A 23,050-nucleotide genomic window follows, 5' to 3' on the forward strand; every position below is an offset into this window, starting at 1 on the left:
TGAGGGGTCAATTTATTTTAAGTACATTTATCATGAAATATCAAGGTGTACAATTTCAAACATTTATAAATATTGCAATTTGTAGAAAATTATTGTGATCTTAAAATTATTTGAACAGTGATTTTCACAATTATTTACAATTAACTTAACCTACCTTTGTAAAAACATAATTATGTTTCAAAGTACCTTGCCACAAAGTAGTAATTTCACAGTACCTTTCTATAATATTCATGTCCCTAAAGTGGCAGCACATCTATAAAACCCAGCAGATTCAACAATTTAGAAAACAGCACAATGAGAACTGCAAATCCAAGTTAGCATTAAGAACAAAACTTTTTATATCAATATATAAATATTTTCCATTTTCAGCACTGATTGAAGAAAATAATTAGGAGGCAGTATATTCTTTTTGTAGTAAACAGTAATTAATTTTAAGATATTTGAAAATCAACACTGAGAAGCTAGATTAGGCACACATAATATTAAATATTTTGAGAAGTTCTTGGTTTCATTGGAAGCCATTTCTAATAATAAACGTTTTTTAGTTGTAATGACAGTAAGCAGAGGTAATTCTCTGTCATCCCAAATAGAAATAATAATTGCTTATCAACAATTAATAACACTTTTGGATGGAAAGTGATTTTGGCTTTATTCCTAAAGTGTTTTTTTAACTTAACTTTTTAATCGTTTTTGACATCCCCTCAAAAGGATCCCAAATTGTTAAAAATTATGTCAAAGGAAAATAACTTTATGTGGACTAGTACTTGTGTTTAAAAACAGCATTTACTGTAGTATTCCACAGTTTTTTTTCTTTAGCATATATCCCGCTAAAAAAATTAAATAAAAATCTAAGGTATAAGAAATATAGTTGAAGTCACAATAAAGTATATTTTCTTTTATTGACATAGAACACATACTTTGAATTTTAAATGTTGGCTCTTTAAGAAAAAGTTTCTTCTGGTAAATAATATGTATAACCGTTGCCCCAAAACATATACAGCTGTCTTCCCCAAAATATTTATGCACGTAGTGGTCCATTTAAGACCAGCCCCATTATAATCTACTGAAGACAATGTGCTCTTAATTTATAAATGGGCTACCTTCAGTATATAAAATATATAAGCATGTATGTAATACATACAAAGTAAGAAATATAAAAAGAAAAAAGTGTTCTTCCCTATTAAGATCTGGACAGAAATTCAGTGTAATTAATGAGGCCATGTAAAATGTACTCTTAATTTATAAATGGGCTACCCTCAGTATATAAAATATATCGGCATGTATGTCATACAGATCAAGTAAAAAATGTAAAAAGGAGAGATGGGAAAAAAAAAAAAGGAAGACGTGTCCTACCCTGTAAGGTCCAGATAACAATTCAGTGTAATTAGTGCGACCATGTAAAATGTCTCAAGAGTTTCCGTTTTGGCAAATACTTTTCAGAAAAATATCTAAGCTGTGAGAGTACTAAACTTCCATTTTAAGAATTTAGTAGAGGATTCCATTTCAACGTTCAGTGAGGACGCTGTGGTCTCCCTCATATGCAGAAAAGGGGACCGTCGGGAGTCTGCTAAAAGGAAACACAAAGTCACTCATTTTTAGCCCCTTGATCAAGTGTGTGTAGTGCAGAAAATCAAATCCTGGCCCATCAGCATGTGACTATGCCTGCGGAAAGCTGCCAATGGACAGGGCCTGGATTCTTCCTAGATCTTAGAGGAAGTGGGCAGGAAGTGATGGCAAAGGAGGGGTCAGCTCCAAAGGTGGCTGGTCCAATCTTAACGGCTGATGTTAAAAAACACACCAAATGTTTCTATAGCATTCATTCGGCTGCATTTTCTTTATTTCAAGCCACAGGTCTACTTCGAGGGTCATGCAGCAAGTGGCTTATAAATAAAATCAGAGTCTATGAATAGTGTCATCATATTAAGAGACAGAATCGCTGGAGTCTCTTGTTAGGTAAAGAGCTCCCATTGTTGGAATCCAGGAGTTGGTATTATTTATGGGATACCTAAAATGGGGGACAAAAGTCATATGTTAATAACAACATACATGCAATTCAGGAGCGAAAGCAATGAAGATCACTTAATCATTTTTGGAATTAGAAATTCCATATGGGTTTCTAAATATTGCTTCATGGTTAAAAATGCAACAAATATAACGGCCAATTCCAAAATTAGCAAATATTAACACTACTGCTAATTGTTTAACCAAGGCAAACAAATCCCACTGTTGAAATCTCAGCATATGTTACCAAGAGAGACCCTGAAGATGGTAACCATATCCATTTTGGAAGCCTAGGAATTTGTAAACTTAATGTATCCTTTGGCTTAGAGATATGCTACATGTCTCTATTTTCATAGAGACCAGGCCCTTTGATCCTGTCATGGTACCAAGGGGGAAACAGAGAGGGGAAAAATCAATGAAAACATTTAGCTGCTATAGTCTTTCCTTTTCCACACAACCATTATGCAGCCAAAAATAACCTCAGCACACTGAACAAATAATAGAACTTGCCCCCAAACAGCATATAAATTTCTTTACAAACTTAAATTAGTTTTTCTGGGGAATATTGGGACTCTTCCACCAAGAAAATAGACATCTGCTAATTTGCTATGGATTTATACACATAGAAGCCCTTTGCAAGGTGTAAAGCAATAATACCAACATAAGGTATTGCTACTGCGGAAGCAGATTTGAACAAATTTATCTTAAATATGAAGAGTACAGAAAAAGGCAATCTTAGTTTTAATTTCTCATGCAAGTAGCCCATATTTTATCATTAATAAAAACATAATCTGCCTGGGTTGGTGTGGCTCAGTGGATTGGGTGCTGGCCTGTGAATCAAACGTCGCAGGTTTGATTCCCAGTCAGGGCGCATGCCTGGGTTGTGGGCCAGGTCCCCAGTTGGGGGCGTGTGAGAGGCAACCCATCAATGTTTCTCACATGGATGTTTTTCTCCCCCTCTCTAAAAATAAATAAAATCTTTTAAAAAATCCAATATTGTACTGATGTAAATAATTTTCATTCCATATTTTATATAGCACTAAATTGATGATAGCAAGCTGAATTAAGGCTTGTTAGATTTCCACATCAGATGTTTCCCCCATATCAATAAAATTTAAATTTTACATTTTAAACCCAGGTTATCATCTAATTAATTAAGAAAAATAATTTAACTCTTTCCCTAATCATGAAGACTTTTTAAAATGATTCACTTTATTGGCAACATACGGAACAAGTTATTTCTATTTAAGCCATTAATTTAAAAGAAAAATCAAGCTATCATAAGAGCTTCCAAAATGATGAATATACTTAAATTAATATAGGTTATGCAATGTATTTCATCACATGCTGAGCGATTTTACTTTCATAAGAATATTCAGTACAAGTTAAGGTGTAAAAATAATAGTTCACTCTTAATTCAACCCCAAATTATTTAAGCAATAATTTAAAACACTTCAGTTCACAAAATGTATTCTTTTAACTAAAGCAAAAGTGACTATAACATTTCCCCAGTTTTAGAGTTTTGCAGAACTCTACTAACATATCCTGGCCAAAACTCTCTACCAGAATTAAAATCTTAAGCCATGCATAGCAAATTTTCATAGTATGAAAAACATCTTACATACATTCAGAAGCCAATTTAATGAATGCCCAAAATTATACTTTAACTTTCATCTGTCGCTCTGAAAGTCCTGTCATTTAGCATTGCACAGTATTACTTTCACTTTCACTCATTGCTATAGTTGACAGCAGAATGTAGCCCCTCCAAGAAACTGTCATCTACTAAAAATAGAAGAGGTTAAACAGAGCCACAGTCCTTAATTCTGGCTGCCGCAAAAGATTAGTCTAATTAGACCTTTAATGGATTTTCCAGGTTCCTAAGCACAGGAAGAATGAAAATCACTTGAAAACTTTCTGCTGAGTTACATACAAATACATTAACGCTAACTAATAAAATTGTCTAATTTAAAGAGTAACTGACCTGAGAGGTACCTTGCTCCGATTAACATTACCATGCTACTGATTATAAAAAAGCCCAAGGGTAGACTACAGAAGATACTAGGGTCACCTGTGGCCATCCAAGTAGAAGGAATTCCAGTCAAGCAAACCAAAAGAGAGACACATAATTACAATAATTGTGTTAAGAATCACATGATAGCAAAACAAATTAAGTTATAAAAATAGTATATTCATAAAAGCTAGCAAAGAGTTATTACTTCAAATCAAAAAAAATATAATCAATGTTGAAGGTTTATGACAATTAACAAACAATACAGATAGCATGCCACAAGTAGCCAAGAACATAATGCATATAGACCATAAGCCTTCCAGTGGCAAAGCCAAAGAAAGCCAATGGAGAACTTTTTTGGGAGGCTGTTTGATTTTAGCTTTCTTGATTCTTCCCCGAAAGATACCATACAACCAATCCAATGACCCCCAAATTCAAATTTACAGATCCTTTGGCTATCAGAAAAGTTATAGTAGCTTACTGAAAATAAACTTCAAAACCCATTGGTTTTGTTTTCTTTTTAAAATAGAATTCAGTATATAAAGAGATGTACTCAACTATTAAGATCACTCATATTTAAACACTAAATTGTGTTACTCTACATTCTACAATATTGCCTGAGAACATGGTTGTTTTAATGTTTTTTTTTTTTAAATTGGGTCCCAGAATAAAAGATTGAAAGAAAAAAGATATTAGGCTAATTTAGGAGGAAAAAAAGAACAAAGTTTCAAGTAGGAACACCCAGAGCTAAAAATACAGATCATGGTGATCTGTGGTAGTGGACGGTTCCAGAAGCCTCTCTTAAAAGCCAGATACATTAAAAGTGGTTCTAGGGGATGGAGGTGGGAGAAATACAGTGGTTCTATATCCACTTTGGGGTTGGAGGACAGGTTATACTTCATTTATAAACTCTTCTTAAGTAAATGCTCCTGTATATTGGTCATTGTTCTATTCATTATGTTCCAAACCTTGCATTTAGCAAATAATTAAGATATTATGTTATATTAAGGCTATTTAAATAGCACAGACATATTAAAGGAAGCTTATGGCTGTTTATAACTAAATGGTTTAGTTAAGCTGAATACTTTCCTACCTAAACGATTAAAAACACTCCTGTGGTTTCTTCCAGGAGCATTTCCTAATCTATTATGACACTTCTAATTTTCTATGTTTGCTACATTTCTTCCTCTCTGATTCCAATGAATTCCTGTAACATACAATCGCTAAGAACTTGGAATCAGTTTAGGAAATAGTGAAATATATTCTGAAATTAATACAGCTTTTGGTTGGTTTAGGTCATGAAGACAGCTCCCCAAAAAGGTCAAGTGAAACATTGCGAGGAAAAAAAAAACAACAAAGACTGTAGTTGATTTTTTTTTCATTAAAAAGAAACTAGAAAAAAAAAAGAAATAAACTAGAAATAATTTTACTTTTAGAAAACTCAGCTATAAATTGAAGCACCACGAATAAACTAAGAAGGAAAGATGTGGCAGGATGTATGCATATCAACCTGGTAATTTACGTTTTATGTTTAGAACTTTAAAATGTTTTCAAAATGTTAGAAACTGTGCATATATGATAATGCTCTTCTTCAGAGCAGCCTTGCTAAAGTATAAGTGGTCAGATACTTAGCTAAGCTATTTAACATACTAAGACAAAGTGGCAATAATAATAAAAACATAGTTACCACTTTGGGAAGACTCAGTTGTGACCCAACCCATTGACTTCATCACAGCTTTCTTCCAGGTAGAATAGCGAATTTCACTTTCTAGAAATAGAAGACAGGGAACACACACACATGAAAAGCAGTTTACTGAGATGTTCTAGGCACCATACTTAGGTTCACTCAGCATTCCTGACAAATTTGTTACACATGTTAAACTGGCCGTAGGGCTTTACAAGGACTTAGACTTGGGAGAGTATGGTTGCTAGTGCTGACCAGTGCCTGGGAGGATGGGAGACAGCCTGCCTGCTAAGAGCGGGCCATTGGCAAGCAGGTGGTGATGAATCAGGAAGGGGCATCTCATTTAATCTGATTTCTTTTGGGGGGCTTGTGTTTGGGATACAGGGAAGGGTATGCTATAATGTGGAAAGACTAGAAGGACAGTTATTTTGGGTCCAGCCAAAAGATTGAACAAGTCTTGATTCCTCACAATATTCAAATTGCATCCCTGTGAGACAAGCTTTCTTCTTTTTAAAAATGTTATTTTTATTGATTGATTGATTTGAGAGAGACAGGAAGGGAGAGAGAGAAAAACATCGATTTGTTGTTCCACTCATTTACGCATTCATTGGCTGGTTATTGTGTGTGCCCTGGCAGAGGATCAGACCCGCCACCTCAGTGTTCGGGACAATGCTCTAACTGAGCTACCTGGCCAGGGCTGATACAGGCTTTCTTCAAGGTAAAAATCCACAATCAGAGGACTAAACAAAAATAGGCACTGGTTGCCCTTGCTGGTGTGGCTCGATCGATTGCAGTGTTGTCCCATGCACCGAAAGGTTGGGGGTTCGATTCCTGGTCAGGGCACATACCAAGGTTATGGGTCCAATCCCCAGTCAGGGTATGTACGGGAGGCAACTGTTATCTCTCTCTAATATCAATAAATCTTTATTAAAAATTTTTTTAAAAAGGGCACTGGTGCATCCATACACACACTGCACTCCCAATGATAGGCAACATGCACGAGGCTACCCTTCTTCGAAGTTTCCCAGCCTTTCCACAGTACCTCGAGGCTGCAACTCCAGTGGCAGACTGCTCAAATATCATTCCCTTCAGAAAGCTTTCCACTTCCCCACTTCTGATCCTTCATCCAACTTCCCACAGCTCCTCACCCATATCTCAGGGTATTAGCTACTACAATGAGTTTTCATCGTTTTGTCTACTTCTCCCAATATACTCGAGTCTCCTTGAAGGGCAAGGACTTGGTCTTTATTCATGTCTATATTCCCATGTAAGAACAGTTTCTGGCCTGTAGTTGGCTCTGAACAAATGTTTTAAAAAATATTTTTATTTATTGATTTAGAGAGAGAGAAGCTTCAATTTATTGTTCCACTTATTTATACATTCATTGGTTGATTCTTGTATGTGCCTTGACAGGGGATCAAATCTGCAGCCTTGGCGTATCGGGACAGCTCTCTCATCAACTGAACAACCCGGCCAGGGCTCTAAACAAATGTTTGCTCTAGGAATGAACTATCTACATCTAGGAGCCCGTGCATGCACAGGTGTGCATGTGTATGTTGTGGGGAGAGGGGAGGGGCTGGTGAAGGGAAGAACGAGTGATATGACTGATCAGCTCTGGGCTAAGGCTTTAAAAACCGCAAAGATGGCTCTCTCAGAAAACGGCAATCCTCAGCTCTTTGCACAAAACTTCCTTGATTTAAGAGTGCGAGTAGCATCTCAAGACCATATACTTGCTAAACATTATTTGCTTATGAAAAAGTTGATTTTTTTCAGAAGTAGAAAAAATTTCAAACTTTATATTTTATCCAATATTGCAAAAGTGAAAAATTATTTACAGACAGAATACCAAGTTTTGAAACACATTTCTATATCAAGGTCCATGGCAGACAGTCTGACTAGAAAAATCATTAATGTTACAATCCATTTTCTTATGTATGGAAAAGAATGAATTAAATTAAGAAGTGCCAGCACAGTCTTCCAGAAAACTAAAAATGCATCTGAAGCTTATTTCCCAATAGCTCAAAATTTACTTAGATACTATTGTATGCATAGGTTTTTAGAAAGTTAAAAAACCAAATTCAATATAGACAAAACCTTATTTTTGTACTCATACGTGTTTCAATTTAAGAAACGCATCATTATATTATTTTAATAAAGGTGTCAGTCAGAGCTTGGGCCTTAGCTTAGTTTGTTAGGAAATGAATAAGGTATTTAATGCTCGTTTATTTAAACTGTTGCTGCCTTTGTCTGGCTAACCCTGCTGTGCTTAAAAGTTACCAGAATATCACTTAGCCAGCTAGTCCTGTCCTAAAACCCGGCCATTGGCACCAAAGGTGATCCCGTGTAGACATTAGGGATGAGTGGCTAATATACTGCCTTTCTCCCTTTTACAAAAGGCTATTTGAACAAGCTACAACTGATAGTGTGGCAGTGTTACTGTCCTACACAAAAGGACTGCAAACATGTGATTCTAGGTTTTTTATACGGACTCATTTCTTTCATCCACACTCATTTAGTGTAGTCCAACATGCTTAGCAGCCAAACCTGAAACAGTAGCATTTGCTATTGTGCTTAGTTGCTTAACGTATTGAATAAACAGGAAGGGAAGCTCTCTCTCACTGGGGTTGTGTTTGCAGTATAGTATGCAAGGTTTCATTCTTTAAATGTACCCTCAGCATTGATCTGGGGTTCAAACCGCTCCATTGTGACAGCCGACAGATCCTCGGGCTCCAGACTCCAAACGCCCACTCCTTCTGCGGCCCCTGCGGCCATGGCGGCTCCCAGGGCGGTTGTTTCCGGCATGGAGGGCTTCACTGAGAGGAGACAGCTACATCAACAACTTTGTATTTATATAAACAATTTTTTTAAAATATGCCTCAAAAACCAGTTCTCCCAAGAGAGACATTAGTCTCAGAACTGAAAGGAATGAAGGTTGACTAACCTACGGGGATATACAGAATGTCTGCTTGTAGCTGCATAAGAATTTTGTTGTTGGTCATTCCTCCGTCTACCTGCAGGTGACTGAGTGGAATTCCACAGTCGCGGTTCATGGCATCCAGAATCTTCAATAAAGTAATGTAATGAACATAAGTAAACTACTTCATAGTAACAGCCCTGAAAATGGCGATCTTCTACTCAAAAATGCTCAAGAGCTTCCCAGAGCCTACAGAATAAAATTGAGGCTTCTTATTCTGGTCTTCTAAGCCCCCCCCTTGGTCTGATCACCACTCACCTTTTCTCTCCCTGCACTTCTCTCCTCTCGCTTATATCCAGCCAAACAACTATTTTATACTCAGGTTTCCTGCCTGAGTGCTTGTTAGCGCTATTCCCTTTCCCTAATATGCCCCACTCAGCATCCCCCCGAACCATAAAATGCCCAGTGCCTAGTGGATGACAGGAACTGAGAAGGTAATGCCAGCAAAAACAGAATGAAAACTTACATTTCTTAGATATGTGTTTAGGCACGTTTAATTTTTGATTAAGTATTTAATTTATTTAGTGTTTAATAAATTTTGGACAGTCATATGTAACTTGTTTAAGAATGAGCGAAGCAGATTAAGTATAAAAAAACAAGTCCATATTTATTACCTCTCGGGTTTGGAAGCAAACCGCTTCTAATGCAGCAAAAGCAATATGGCATTTATTGGTGAACTGAGTGAGCCCACAGATGATCCTAAAAATACAAGGATTTTTAAGGTTAGAGTGGGAAGGGTGATAAGAAACAAGTCATCAATCCGAAATGTCCTGAATATAGAAAGGTTGAATTTGGTAGACAGAAGTGTGGAGAGCGAAAAAAATAGACATTACAAAAACCAAACAAAAGTGGACGTAAACATGAAGCGTTTACAAAGTCTTTGTAGTCCACAATCCTGCATCTGCATATGAAAAAGTTCATGATCCATCTGAATAGATGGCAAAAGTATAAAACCAAATCAGCATCGATCTAGAATGATGGCATTTGATACATAACTTGCAGATGCCTTGAAGATAAAATAACACTAACACCAAAACGGACACAGTGGGTGCTTATTGTCACATCATTTATAACTTCCTGGAGATTAAACGTTATGAAATTATACTGTCCAAATAGAAAAGGTTTCCTCAATACTTTAAAATCATCTGAAAAGAGATAGGAAACTACTGACTGATAAGTTATTAGACCCACCAAGCATACCTTATTTTTAATTCTTACCCTCTGGCACTGGGCTCCCAGTAAGGTGCATATAACCCTGAAAATGCTGGGACGAAATAGCAGCCATAGGAAGTACCTACTTCTTTAGCAAGTTTTTCTAACATTAAAAAGAAAAAAAGAAATTAAAGTCACTCTAATATATTCTACTCACTTTAGTCAGTAAACATATCTCTTTAAAAAAAATTAGGACAGGGCTTTTGGTTTCCTATTCATTAATACAACAAAACGCTCCTACTTAACAACAGTATGCTAGGAGCAAAATAAAATAATAACTGCCCCACATTGAATACCACCACGAAAATGCAACCCAGCCCCCACAAAATAAAGGAACTGGATTTGTTTCATTAAACTATATGAGATCATTTCCACTATTTTTAAGGTTGCTGACTAAAAGATGAAGAATTGGCCTCCAGCGCATCCCAGAAAATGTGTTTCTGATGATCTCACCTTCAGATAAAATTAAACAAGTTAGGTGAAAGAGTGGGTAGGTGAGTTCAAAATAATTATCCATAAACTGAAAATATCCATATTAATACTTAAATTATAGGTACTGGCATTTTCATGCTCCCTCTAATCTAAGAGTTAAAGCTCTTTCTCCTCAGATAAATTTAACTAGACTACTTCGCCTGAAGGTTCTGGCAATCTTCGGTGTTCAATTTTACTCTTGGGTAATTTTTATGCCCTACCTTGCCAGTTTATTAATAACCACCACTAAATATGTCAACTCATTTTATAAATCTTCACAAAATAGTCTTTTATGTATAAATCAAACTCATATAGGGATCCATAGAATTTAATGCTGCACACGGGGTAAGAACACAAGTACTAACAGGCTGCAAAGGTAAAACATCAAAAAATTTCATTATTTAGATCTTTTAACCATTTGTTAGAACATACTCACCAATTTCATCTGAGCTCTTTATAATTCCAAGATTGTCTCTTAGCCAGCGAATAACAGCACCAGCTATAGCTACAGAACCCTATGGGAAAAAGAGGAATCCAAGAGAAGTATGTTATCATTATAAAAAATTTTATTGGGCATATGCTTTGTGCATGACACTGCCAGATGGATAAAATCCAAAAATGTCAGCTTTGGGACTTCCACAAATATAATAGCCTAGGTCTTCTGACACAAACATAGTTTTACCTAGGTCATTATAGAAGTTTTTCATGAGGCAGGGAAAAGAGAACCTTCCAGCACACCCTTGGACCTGTCCCCCCATAGGTGGACATCAATGTACTGAGCAGTTTGCTTCTTGTACAATTGTTCGACCTGTTGCTAAGCTACTGATATATATTATCACCTAGAATACATTCCTATCTTATCCACAAAGGTATAGGGGGAGGCCACATTACAAGTTCTTTTTCCTATGTCTAACGATATGTTAAATCAGGGAGCAACAACAGAAAAGTTAGCAAAGAGGATAACTATGAAGTAATTATTCTTTACAAGAAAATCAGCAAGGGATGGGGATGGCAGCTGTGGCAATGAGGGGAAAAAAAAGCATATGATCTGAAGTCAGATGAACCAGCTTTGAGCCTGAATTCTGGTTCTTAATTGCTGTGATCTTAGACAAATTGGGTAGGCTTTCTGAACTTCCATTTCTTCACTTATAAATTGGTTGTGTCCATAGCAACACCTACCTAAACAAACTACTATAAGGCCCAATATAAGAATATATGGGAAGGTTCTTTCTGAATATAAATATTAGATAATTTATGTTAATTTTTTAAGTGTTTAAAAATAAATAAAATATAGTGCATCCACACAATGGAATACTATTTGGTCATGAAAAGGAATGGAGTTCTGCCACAACATGGATGGACTCTGAAAACATATGAGGTGAAAGAAGCCAGTCATAAAAGACCATATACTGTATGATTCCATTCATATGAAACATCTAGAACAAGCAAATCCCTAGAGGCAGAGCGTGAATTAGTTTGCCTAGTGTTTTTAGGGGATGAAAATGTGCTAAATTTAGATTGTGGTGATGTTTGCATGACTCTAAATATACTAAAACCTTTGAACTGTACACTTAAAAAAAAGATTTATTTCTAGAGAGGGGGAAGGGAGGGGAAAAGAGAGGGAGAGAAACATCAATGTGTGGTTGCCTCTCATGCACCCCCAACTGGGGACCTGGCCTGCAACTCAGGTATGTGCATTGACTGGGAATCAAACCGGTGACCCTTTGGTTTCCAGACTGGCACTCAATCCACTGAGCCACATCAGCCAGGGCTACTTCCTAACTTTGATATCTTATATATTTAGATACTTTGGTGGGACTATGAAAAAGAACTAAGTACATTTTTGCTTAGACTTATGAATATTACTCTCAGATTTCTTTTGGAAGCAAGCAATTCAGAAACAGTAGTTCCCAAAGAGTAGTAAATGTGTAAGATTTTCTAGACCAGTGCTGCCAAGTAGAAAAACAGGCGTGGGCAAAAGGAGGTTTACAGTTGTGAGTACATGAAACAGAGTTTATTCTTTCTTTAAAATTAATTGATTTTTAGAGAGAGAGAGAAGCAGCATCGATCTCATGTTCCACATATTTATGCATTCATTGGTTGATTCTTGTATGTGTCCTGACTAGGGATTGAACTTACCACCTTTGTGTACTGGGATGACACTCTAAATCAACTGAGCTACCCAGCCAGAGCCCAGAGTTTATTCTTGTAGTATTATTTATTATTGCATTGTTAATTATTAATAACTTACTTTTGCCTACCCTTGTATAATGTGAGCCAAATATGTAATTTAACTTTTCTAGTTAACATATTAAAAAGCTAAAAACAGGTTAAATAAATTGTAATATATTTTGTTTAACCCAATATATTAAATATATTATCATTACAGCATGTAATGACCGTAAAAATTGTTGATATTTTATGTTCTTGTACTAAGTCTTTTAAATCGAGTATATATTTTACACTCATAGCACATCTCAGTTCAGACTCACCACATTTCAAGTGCTCAATAGCCACATGTGGCTAGAGGCTACCATATTGGACAGCACAGTTCTAGATCTAATTGGAAAAAACCCCCAGATTTCCATTCTCCTTATATGCTCAAAAAAGACAATGATCCGAAATGATATACAACCAAGAAACGAGCATAGTTTCAATAGTTTTAGGTAAGTAAACTATAAATTTTAAAAAGTTTTTGTGCCAGAACTCTAGTAGAGTGATTTTGTGGCTATCAGCTAAGTGAAATCTTATACTTTGGGAACCAAATACTGAGGTACTGCATTTCCGTTGAAAAGGGAAAGATATTATATGCTTAGACAATTTTTTTTTGAGAGGAGGCAATATGATTTTATTAAAAGAAAAATTGAGGTCTCAATTAAAGGTAACTGGTTGAAAACCAGAAGGCATTATTTAGATCAAAACAAAAGAAAAAAGCCCTGGCCGGTGTGGCTCAGTGGATTGAGTGCTGGCCTGCAAATCACAGGGTCACTGGTTCGATTCCCAGTCAGGGCATGTGCCTGGTTTGTGGGCAGGTCCCCAATTGGGATGCGCAAGAGGCAACCACACATTGATGTTTTTCTCCTTCTCTTTCTCCCTCGCTTCCCCTCTTTCTAAAAATAAATAAGTAAGTAAATAAATAAATAAAACAGAAAAAAACCCACAAAGCTGCACTCAAGACTCCAGAAAAAAATTATTTTAAATTTGGTCATCAGGAGTGTACAGGACTGTTTTGTTGTGAATGAAGAAATAAATTCAATATAAGAAAATCAAAGGTAGATTAAAAAACATTTACCTGAAAGAAATACATAATTGTGGTGTCAGGGTATAATACATGGAATTTACTTAGTTCTTTAAAAAATTAATAAAAATGAGGAAACCTCCAAATTCACACAAAAATATGTGGTCTTTTGTATTCAGAGGCAAGAGATAAGGTAAAAGATGGTAAGATGCTTTGAAGATGGGCAGGAAGAAGTGCACTGGAACAGAAGCCTGAAATGATAGACGGTGACTGTCCACTTGCTATCAAATAAGCTACTATCTATTATATCCTAAATATAAAGACTCAATACCTCAGTGTGTCATCTACAAATATAAATCAACCCTTGTTCTAAGTCATGAAAGGCACAGACAACACAGAAGCCTAATAGTTGTACTCTAAGAAAGACAAAACAGAAATGACAGGGTATAAAGAATAAATTAAATGATAACAGGACAAGAGGAATAAGCTATTTAAAAACTAGACACATAGCCTGAAAAATAAAAGGTTAAGAAACAGGCTATGGGAAGACTGGATTAAAAATAATCAAGTAGCCCTGGCTGGTGTGGCTCCATGGATTGAGTGCTGGCCTGCAAACCAAGGGGCTGCCGGTTCAATTCCCAGTTGGGGCGGGTCCTTGGTTGGGGACGTAAAAGAGGCAAGCACGCATCAATGTTTCTCTTCCTCCCTCCCTACACCTCTCTCTAAAAATAAATTTTTTAAAAAAAAGACTGACCTTAAATTGCTTAAAATTATCCATTAAGCATAGTAAACAGTTTTGGGTATGCCACAGTAGTATCTATACATATATAATTTAGTCTGTACTTCATTTGTATAATATTACAAATGCAAAATCTAACTCTATAGCATTTTTAATCACATAAAAAGAGCACAGAGTTGGATTGGGGGAGCATTATGTTTGAAATGTAGTCTATATCACTAATGGTTCAGCAACAAGTTAGGGCATTAAAATGAAAAGCATTTATTGCTCAGAAAGTATGCTTTCCAAGAAAGTACATCACAGAAGTCCATAAACAATGTATACTGGCTGTGGCAGACAGATTCTTAACTAAGGTGGTCCCCAGGATCCCTGCTTCCTGGTGGTCATGCCCTTGCATGATCCCCTCCCTTTGAATACAGTGGGACCTATGACTTGCTTCTAACCAATAGCACATGTCAAAGGTGACGAGATGTGTGCGATTATGTTGCATCAGGATATCACATTAGCAGTCTTCAGGTGGAACGGGACTGCAGGTGGCCCCTAGGAACAGAGGGCAGCCTATGACTGACAGCTAGCAAGGAACTGAACTCAGTCCTACAACCACAAGGGACTGAATTCTGCCAATAACCTGAGTGAGCCTGGAACAGGATGGAACAGGATGGAGCACGTGAAACTGCATCCTCAGCCAACACCTTGGCTACAGCCTGAGCAGAGGACCCAGCTAAACTGTGCCTAGGCTCCTGACCCAAGGAAACTATGAGATCATAAAATAAATGGACATGGTTTTAAGTCACTTGCATTCGGGGTAATATTGCTACACAGCAATAGTTCAGTAACGCATAGGCTTATACCTAAAATTGAATAGCTGGCTTGAGAAGCATAAAAAATTAAAAAGAACATCTTAGCCCTGGCTGGTGTGGCCCAGTGGACTGAGAGCCGGCCTGCGAACCGAAGGGCTGCTGGCCAGGTCCCCAGTAGGGGGCGTGTGAGACGCAGCCACACGTTGATGTTTCTCTCCTTCCTCCCTTCCCCTCTATTTTAAAAAAAGAACACTTTAGCACTGTAATTATAAATTACACAAAAAAAAAGAGATGGGAGAAAGGACATTTAAAGAAATCAGGGGAGTGGGATAGAGGGAACCCCCTTGAGGCTCATTTAAATAGACATAAATGGCATGATACAGGATTTAGTATGTAAACAATAGTTACTGAGTGCCCACTACATGCCAGCTGGCTGGGACGGAGGGGTGAGCAACACAGACATGTACCCTGGCCTCAGGGTATTTATATGTTAGTGACAGAATACAGAACACAGAAGTCTCAAGTCTTAAATAAACTCAAGTTCCTAATCATATTAAAAGCCCCAAAAGGGTTCTGTTTAGTGAAATAATATTTAGAAAAAGGTGAACAAGGAAAGGGAGAAAGACAGCTTTGGGAAGATAGTGCACTATTAATAGGCCCCAGAGGGAAAGTAGAACTATCCAATCGCCTTCTTTTGCTTCAGTCTCTTCCATCACTGAGACAAAAAATTTCAACAAGGAAGAATGGGACAAATTTAAGCAGTTAAATATGAGTTTAAAACCTTAGGACAAGTAAAGGATTATATGACCCAATTCCTTTTCACTGAGAACAGAAACAGGAACCTGGAGATGTTACTGTGTCAGGCCTGGATGAATCACATGCCAGGGGATAGGGAGAGAATAAAGGAACTCTCTTGGTGATGAAAAAAAAAATAGATGTTTGCATCAACAGAGATGGTGAGTTTGCACTTTAAAAAAAATCCCCTCTTTTCTAACACAGAGGATTACAGACAAAATGTAAAAAGAGAAAACCAAAATAATACCTGCTGACTCAATGACAGAATAGTGTCAATGTGGACAGAAACACAAATGCATGACCAAGCAGGACTTGAAGACCCAGAATGATGGGTTCTCTTTATCAAAAAATAAAAAAAAAATTTACTTATTATTTGATTTTTAGAGAGAGAGGAAGGGAGGGAGAGACAGACATTGATTTGTCGTTCCACTTATTTATGCATTCATTGGTTGATTTTTGTATAGGTCATGACTGAGGATAGAATTCTCAACCTTACTGTATCAGGACAATGCTCTAGCCAGCTAAGCTACCTGGCCAGGGCAAGCATGATGAGTTCTGATTAATTTCTGTATATGTGTCAGGGAGCAGGAGTGGTGGCTGGAAACTGGCTGTTCTGGAAGGAAGGGATCCAAAATGTTTGGTGTAAGACAAGGAACAGAATCAGCTTTAGTGCTTGAAGCCGGCAGCTAGGTGGCGCTCTCCTACCATTGTAGGGATGCTTGCAAACAAGCAACTGTCTACTTGCTGACTAAGGCTACAGCTTAATGGAAGAAGAGACAGGAAGGGAAAATTAAAATACAAGAAATCTATTTTTAAGACATCAGCGAAAAAAGTTAACAGTTCGAATAGAATTCACTCCAGTCTGACAAAGACTTTAAAATAAGCATATGCTAAAAGAAATCAAAGAAATAAATTAAGGTATGATTTCCATTTTTAAAAAAATGAAATTAGGAATAAAAAGGAAATAAAACAAAATCAGGTGGATATGGAAAATAACCAATTAAAAATCCTAGAAATCGCCCTGGCTGGTGTGTTTCTATGGGTTGAGCGTCAGCTTGCGAACCAAAATGTTGCTGGTTCAATTCCTGGTCAGGGCACATGCCTGGGTTGTGGGCCAGGTCCTGGGTTGGGGCACATGCAGGAGGCAACTGATGGAAGTTTCCTTCCCTCTCTTTCTCACTCCCTTCACTTCTCTCTAAAAATAAATAGTCTTTTTTTTTAAATCCTAGAAATGAAACTACTGAGTGAAATTTAAAACTGTAATAGATGGGGTAAACTATAGAATAGAGATGATAAATAAATTAGTGTACCATTTACTGCTGGTGGTATTTTCATATGATGATAAGAAAATGAAACAATAGCTATATTTGATAACATGGATGAATCTCACAAATACAATGCTGAATAAAACAAGCCAGATTGAAGAATACATACCATATGACCCAGTCTCTTTTGCTTTCTTCTCTTTCTCTTACTTTTTAAATATATAGTATATTAAAAACATGCAAAACTAATCTCTCATGCTTAGCTCAGGGTTGCACATTTGAGTTGGCACTATAAAGAAAAGTAAGGAAATAATCTAATAACTATGCATGCTGTCAGATGGGCAGGAGTCGCTCAGTAAGTTATATAATGTCAAGTCACTGGGTTGTATACCGGAAAACAATTTTTAAAAAGGTAAGGAAGTGATTATAAGAAAAGTTAGGGCAGTGCTTGCCTGCAGGGGAGGGAGGAGGCTGTGATCGAGGGGTTCCTGGATGCTGACAGTGTTGTTTCCTGACCTGGGTGAGGTTTCTGGATTATTCTCTTTAGAATAATTGGTTAAGCTGTACATGATATTTCACACATTTTTCTGTATGTGTCTTATCTTTCACAATAAAAAAGGTTTGGTTCTGTTTAATTTGTTTTAAAGAGAGAATTTGGAAACATAATGTGGATACTGAGAAACTCAACAAGAATATAAGATCAAAGAAACAAAGAGACTTAAAAATTACAAAAGGGCAGGTAAGGGACAGGGAGGGTGGGGTGAAAGGTTCCAATTTCCATACAATAGCAATTTCAAAAGAGAATGACTGTAATGGTAGAGAAGCAAGATTTGAAGAGATAATTGCTGAGAACTTTACAAAATTGAAGACAGACTTGTATCCAAGCACTTAACAGAATAAGTAAAAATAAATCCAACACTAGAGAAGCCAATGATAAGGAGATAATCTTAAATCTTAGACAATAAACAAGATTATCTACAAAGGAACCAGTTAGATCAGAGTGGCAGAGGTCTCATCAGCATCAAAAGTGGCCAGAGGGGATGTAGGAAAACAAACCATTGTTAATCTAAGATTTTTTACCCATCATCTCGGACTCTTGTAAAGTAGATTTACTATAGACCAGAAAGGAAAATAGAACTAATTATTGCATGTTTAAGAAAAAAGGGAAATGAAAACTAAATGCAATTAACATGGTTGCTGGTGGAGGTGCGGTGCGGGGGGTGGTAAAGCATTCAAGGCCCCCATCTTGGCTGGAAGGTTAAAAATACTAAACAGCTTTATACACTCTTAGGAAAATATGTAATTAAATAATACCTTAAAAGTTTAAAGGCATTACAAAAGAAAACCCCTAAACAACAACAACAAAATTAGAAATGCATTTTGTTGCTTCCAAATCAGCTGACAGAGAATAAAAAGATTAAAGACTAAGATGGACAGCTACAGTTTCAGTTTTCTAGAAGGGTAGAAAGTAAAATTTTCAGGCCTCAGATTGCCAAGCCTAACAATAATCCGTCCAATCAAAGAAATGAATATTAAATATATCCTTTGTAAGCCCTTAGAGAAAAAAGGAAGCAGCGTGACCAAGTGCAATTAGCATGAACTCGCTGAGAAAAAGTTTTACCAATCTGGCTTTAGCCCGGCCCTCTTTTTTTAAACTTTGGTTTAATTTTTTAAAGTGTTTGTTCATTAATTTTAAAAATTAGAAAATATGAGGACAAGTCTTACACTGCCGTGTGTGTGTGTGTGTGTGTGTGTGTGTGTGTGTGTGTGGTGGCTGAGTTGCAAGGTGAATAGACTAAGGAAGTGACCTCTGTGAAACGCACTGAAAAGGACACTGGACTTGGGAGACTGGGGTCCTGAATATTCAGATTTACAAGGAGGAAGGAGAAAGTACAATGACGTGGCCTCGACATCTAGACTGTGAAGCCCAATAGCCTGGATATTTGCCTCCTGGCTCAGCTACTCACTAACTGTCAAAAGTTACTTTGGCCAAGTGACTTCAGTTTCACTTGTCTACGCTCAGATTCCTTGTGTGTAAAAACAAGGGGAGAGCAGGGTGTAGCAAAGCCCATTGTTATCTAATCTACTGACCCTCTAAGCTTTACAATTTTATGAATCTGAACAAAATTACATGAACTGAAACAAAATCAGAAAGCACATGCTTGTTCAGTCTCCAGATGAGACAAAACTGAAAGAGTAACAGAAGAGAGTGAAAAAGAATTCAGTCTGTGTCGGTATACGCTGAAGTCACTATCATGAAATTTAACAGGAAGAAACAAAGACCTGAATTGAGAGTAACAGAAGATCTGTGCAAATACAGAATGAAGCAGACTGGCCTTGGAATTATTCATTTGGAAAAGTGCTAGATACTTCAACGTGCTCCTGGACCCACGGATATGACAGAAGTTATCAGACTCAATTCATGACTCTCAGGCTAAATCAGCCAAAGCAGTGTTTATGGCCAGAGATGCCCAAATCGCTCTAGCGAGTACTGGTCAGGTTGCACGTGGAATATTCTACTCTGTTCTGGAAGTCCCTGGCAAATTGGAATACATCTAATAAAGGCAGCCCAGAACTAAAAAGCATGTAGAATTCACGTGACATCCAGGCAAGAGGAAATTTATCCTGGAGTAGGAGGACCCGGAAAAACTGAAAGCGGCCTGTATTTGAATGCTCTCGACAGCCAACCTAGGTCTGATGGTTGGTAAGAAGCAGTTTATGGTGTTATCTTCAAACAGGAGTTGGAAGGATATGGACAGAGGATAGAAGAGAAGGCTTTTCATATTGGGAGGGAAGTTAAGGGCAGGTAACCCGTATTCCTCAGACCCTTTTCAGGTCTAAGGCATCTATAACTCTGCAGGACCGGTTGTCTCCTTGATGAGGAAAGAAGAGAGCAGCTTGCTGTTCAATGTTACATATTCAGTGCGCCTAGTGCTCTCATCCTAGTGCTGTACTGAGTACTTTCTATGGGGGGAAACCGAGGGAGAGAAGGCTGGGAGGAGTTTAAGTTCTAAGAAGTATTAGGATACCTTTAACTCATAGTCCAAGTGTTTGAGCAAATGCTATTATCTATTAAAAAAAGGGATTGGGGCCAAGGTTACAGTGCTTATAGAGGGGGAGGGCCAGAAAAAACAGAAAAAAACCTAAAATTCCTCATGCTCTAGGCTTAACAACTAATAAAATGTTTCAACAAAAAACAGTTTTTAAAACTTTTTCATAAAAATTTTTGTATTTATTTACTTTTCGAGAGAGGGGAAGGGAGGGGGAAGAGAGAGAGAAACATTGATGTGCGAGAGAAACAGCCATTGGTTACCTCTCGCACACCCCCTACCAGGGACCCAGCCCGCAACCCAGGCACGTGCCCACCCCGGTGCCCAACCCGGAATCCAACCGGCAAACCTCCTGCAGGCCAGCGCTCAGTCCACCGTGCCACACCAGCCACGGCGCAAGTCTAACACTTTTAAGCCAACTATTATTAGATACTCTAGGAAACAAGACTCAGTAAGTTTTCAGGTCATATACTATATTTCAGGTCATTGTATATGACAAAGGAGCCATTGAAAATTGATTGTAAAGAAATGCTTTTAAGGAATGTACCTGATTTTACAAAGAGTACTACACTGCCTCTTTGACTTTTGAAGTAAATGTTTCTTCTGTTTTTAATACACACTTACCGTGCCCTATAGACTCAGGCTGACACATTCCTACTAGAATTGACAAACATGTTTTGAAACAAATGCTTTCAGTGCAAAATGGCGTAAATCTTCTCACTTCGTTTCCCACATCAAAATGTGACACAAACTGCTTTCATGGAGAGACCCATGAAGAGAGCTGCTCTGCCGTTCTGTGCCCAGTGTTTCTCTTCGGAACACTGGCACACTGTGGTTATAAAAACAGAATGTTTAAGCTGAAAGCAGTATTAGAGCAAATCAATGCCTCATTACATTTTAGAAATGGAAAAATCTTACACTGCGAAGCAGCGAAGTCATAGCAAAGTGGTTAACGTCCCACAGTTAACTGGTAAAAGAACTGAGGAGCCGATGTACTCAAGGTCTCTTGGGAGTCCTGATCCCCAACTCGGTCCCGGGTTCCTTCCACTCAACCAGATATCAAGAAGGCTGAGGTTTTTCGGTCCTATATATTAAAAGTTACCGGAAACACTCTGATGTTTTTAATTTTGAATGTTTGTCAACATTGCAAAGTACTTACTTCCAATGCATAATATACGGGTTTGTCTCTACCGAGTTTGTAAGCCACTGTGGTCAGAAGGCCATGTTCAGAAAACACGCACTATAAGAAAGAGAAAAAACCTTCAGTAGTCAGGAAAATAAAAAGACGGCTTTTGTTTTTTTAAGCTAAAATAACCTGGGTAAAATAATTCAATAAGTATAACAATTTAAAAAATAAGTTGCAGAAAAATTAACAGTATTAAAAACAATATAGTTAAATAGCACAAAAAGTTTATCCCTTGTTCTAAATTAGATTTGCTTTAAGAATCTTACAAGGCCCCTCCCCCCAAAATCTAACTAGGTATAAGGTCCTAGCGTACATATTCCACCAACACAATTAAAAACATTTATATATATAATCCATGCCCTGACCGGTGTGGTTCAGTGGGTTGGGCTTCATCCCACAAACGTGCAGGGCCAGGTCCCTGGATGGGGGTGAGTGAGAGGCAACCACGCATTGATGGTTTGTTTCCTCTCTCCCTCCCTCCCTTTCCCCCTAAAAATAAATAAATAAAAACATATATAAAATTCTAAGAACCTAGAATGGTTCTTACTGGAACCATTCAAATTTAGTGACATTCATCATTGAGTGCATTATTTATATGAAGTTAAAGAAGACTTTCACCCATCATTTGTTTTGAAAAAACCCACCTTACGGCCTGTATTACATAGTAAGAAGCAGCCTGTTCCATACCTATAATTGGAGAAAGAATAAACAGTATGACAATTTTATTGAAAGTGGTGAACATTAATAATACAAATTCTTTACACTGACATTTAACTTAATACAGTAAGAGTCATTATATTCAAGTTTTAGAAAAGTTCCAAAAGCCTAACAAACATCACATTGGAGTCACGTTTTAAAGATCACTCTAGAAGAACAAGGTCACACACAGAAACACCACTATCTTCTGATGAGGAAAGGCCATGTCCAGAGTGTGGAAAAGTGCAGCCCAGCTGGGCTGCAGGGACTGAAGTGGCATAGACAGGAAGGCTATTTGAGGTCTAGCTTTCCCATCTCAGTAGAATTGGGTATTCTTTTGACTGATTGATTGATTAATTGACTTTACAGAGACGGGGAAGGGGGAGAAACATCGATTTGTAGTTCCACTTATTTATGCATTTTATTGGTTGATTCCTTTAAGTGTCCTGACCTGGGATCGAACCTGCAACCTTGGTTTATTGATTGGGACGATGTTCTAACCAACTGAGCTACCCAGCCAGGGCCAGGACTGGGCATTTGAATAGTGCTGGGAAACTGTACCTTGGCTGTCATGGAAGCCCTGAATTTATTTTGTGGCAGCTTTATCAGCATAAGCTTTGGACTCTGCGACAAGTCTGGCATGTGGATGTGAGTAGTTTTGACTTGTGCCAGGCAGATAAGCAGCCCAAACTGATACCAGTAAGGGTCACAGGGAAACAGTTTTCAGCTGAGTTGGCTGTGACTGTCACTTTGGCTTTCCACAAGCTGTCCTGCCTGCGCTCGGGATTGCCTCCCAACGGGCTCTGTGACATTCTGGCAGGCGGGCGAAGGGGCTGTATTCAGTCCCAGGGCCGGTAGAGGGACCCCAGCAGAAGCTACTTCCAGCCAGGACTATGTCAACAGACCCCATCTGCTGCCTCTGTCTCGCGGA

At 37.7% G+C, this 23,050-nt stretch overlaps 1 protein-coding gene across 3 annotated transcripts in view; it reads right to left on the minus strand.

Moving 5' to 3' along the window:
* Positions 1-7: 7 nt before the first annotated feature.
* Positions 8-23,050, minus strand: part of GK (glycerol kinase) — a 68,797-nt gene continuing 45,754 nt past the window's right edge. For 2 of the 3 annotated variants that reach the window (XM_054566582.1, XM_054566583.1), the window contains 9 exons: positions 22,068-22,110; positions 21,397-21,477; positions 10,787-10,865; positions 9,886-9,982; positions 9,282-9,366; positions 8,635-8,755; positions 8,363-8,506; positions 5,697-5,777; positions 3,932-4,069 (listed from right to left, as the gene is read on the minus strand). In XM_054566582.1, coding sequence (XP_054422557.1) covers positions 3,945-4,069; positions 5,697-5,777; positions 8,363-8,506; positions 8,635-8,755; positions 9,282-9,366; positions 9,886-9,982; positions 10,787-10,865; positions 21,397-21,477; positions 22,068-22,110 — 856 coding nt within the window. In that variant the 3' untranslated portion in view covers positions 3,932-3,944. Of the gene's footprint in view, positions 2,006-3,931; positions 4,070-5,696; positions 5,778-8,362; positions 8,507-8,634; positions 8,756-9,281; positions 9,367-9,885; positions 9,983-10,786; positions 10,866-21,396; positions 21,478-22,067; positions 22,111-23,050 lie in introns of those variants that run through there. The other variant, XM_054566584.1, reaches the window with a different exon arrangement.

Source organism: Pteronotus mesoamericanus, unplaced genomic scaffold (genome assembly GCF_021234165.1).
Source record: "Pteronotus mesoamericanus isolate MK-2021 breed Mesoamerican mustached bat unplaced genomic scaffold, CSHL_Meso_final contig_173, whole genome shotgun sequence".
NCBI lineage: Eukaryota > Metazoa > Chordata > Mammalia > Chiroptera > Mormoopidae > Pteronotus > Pteronotus mesoamericanus.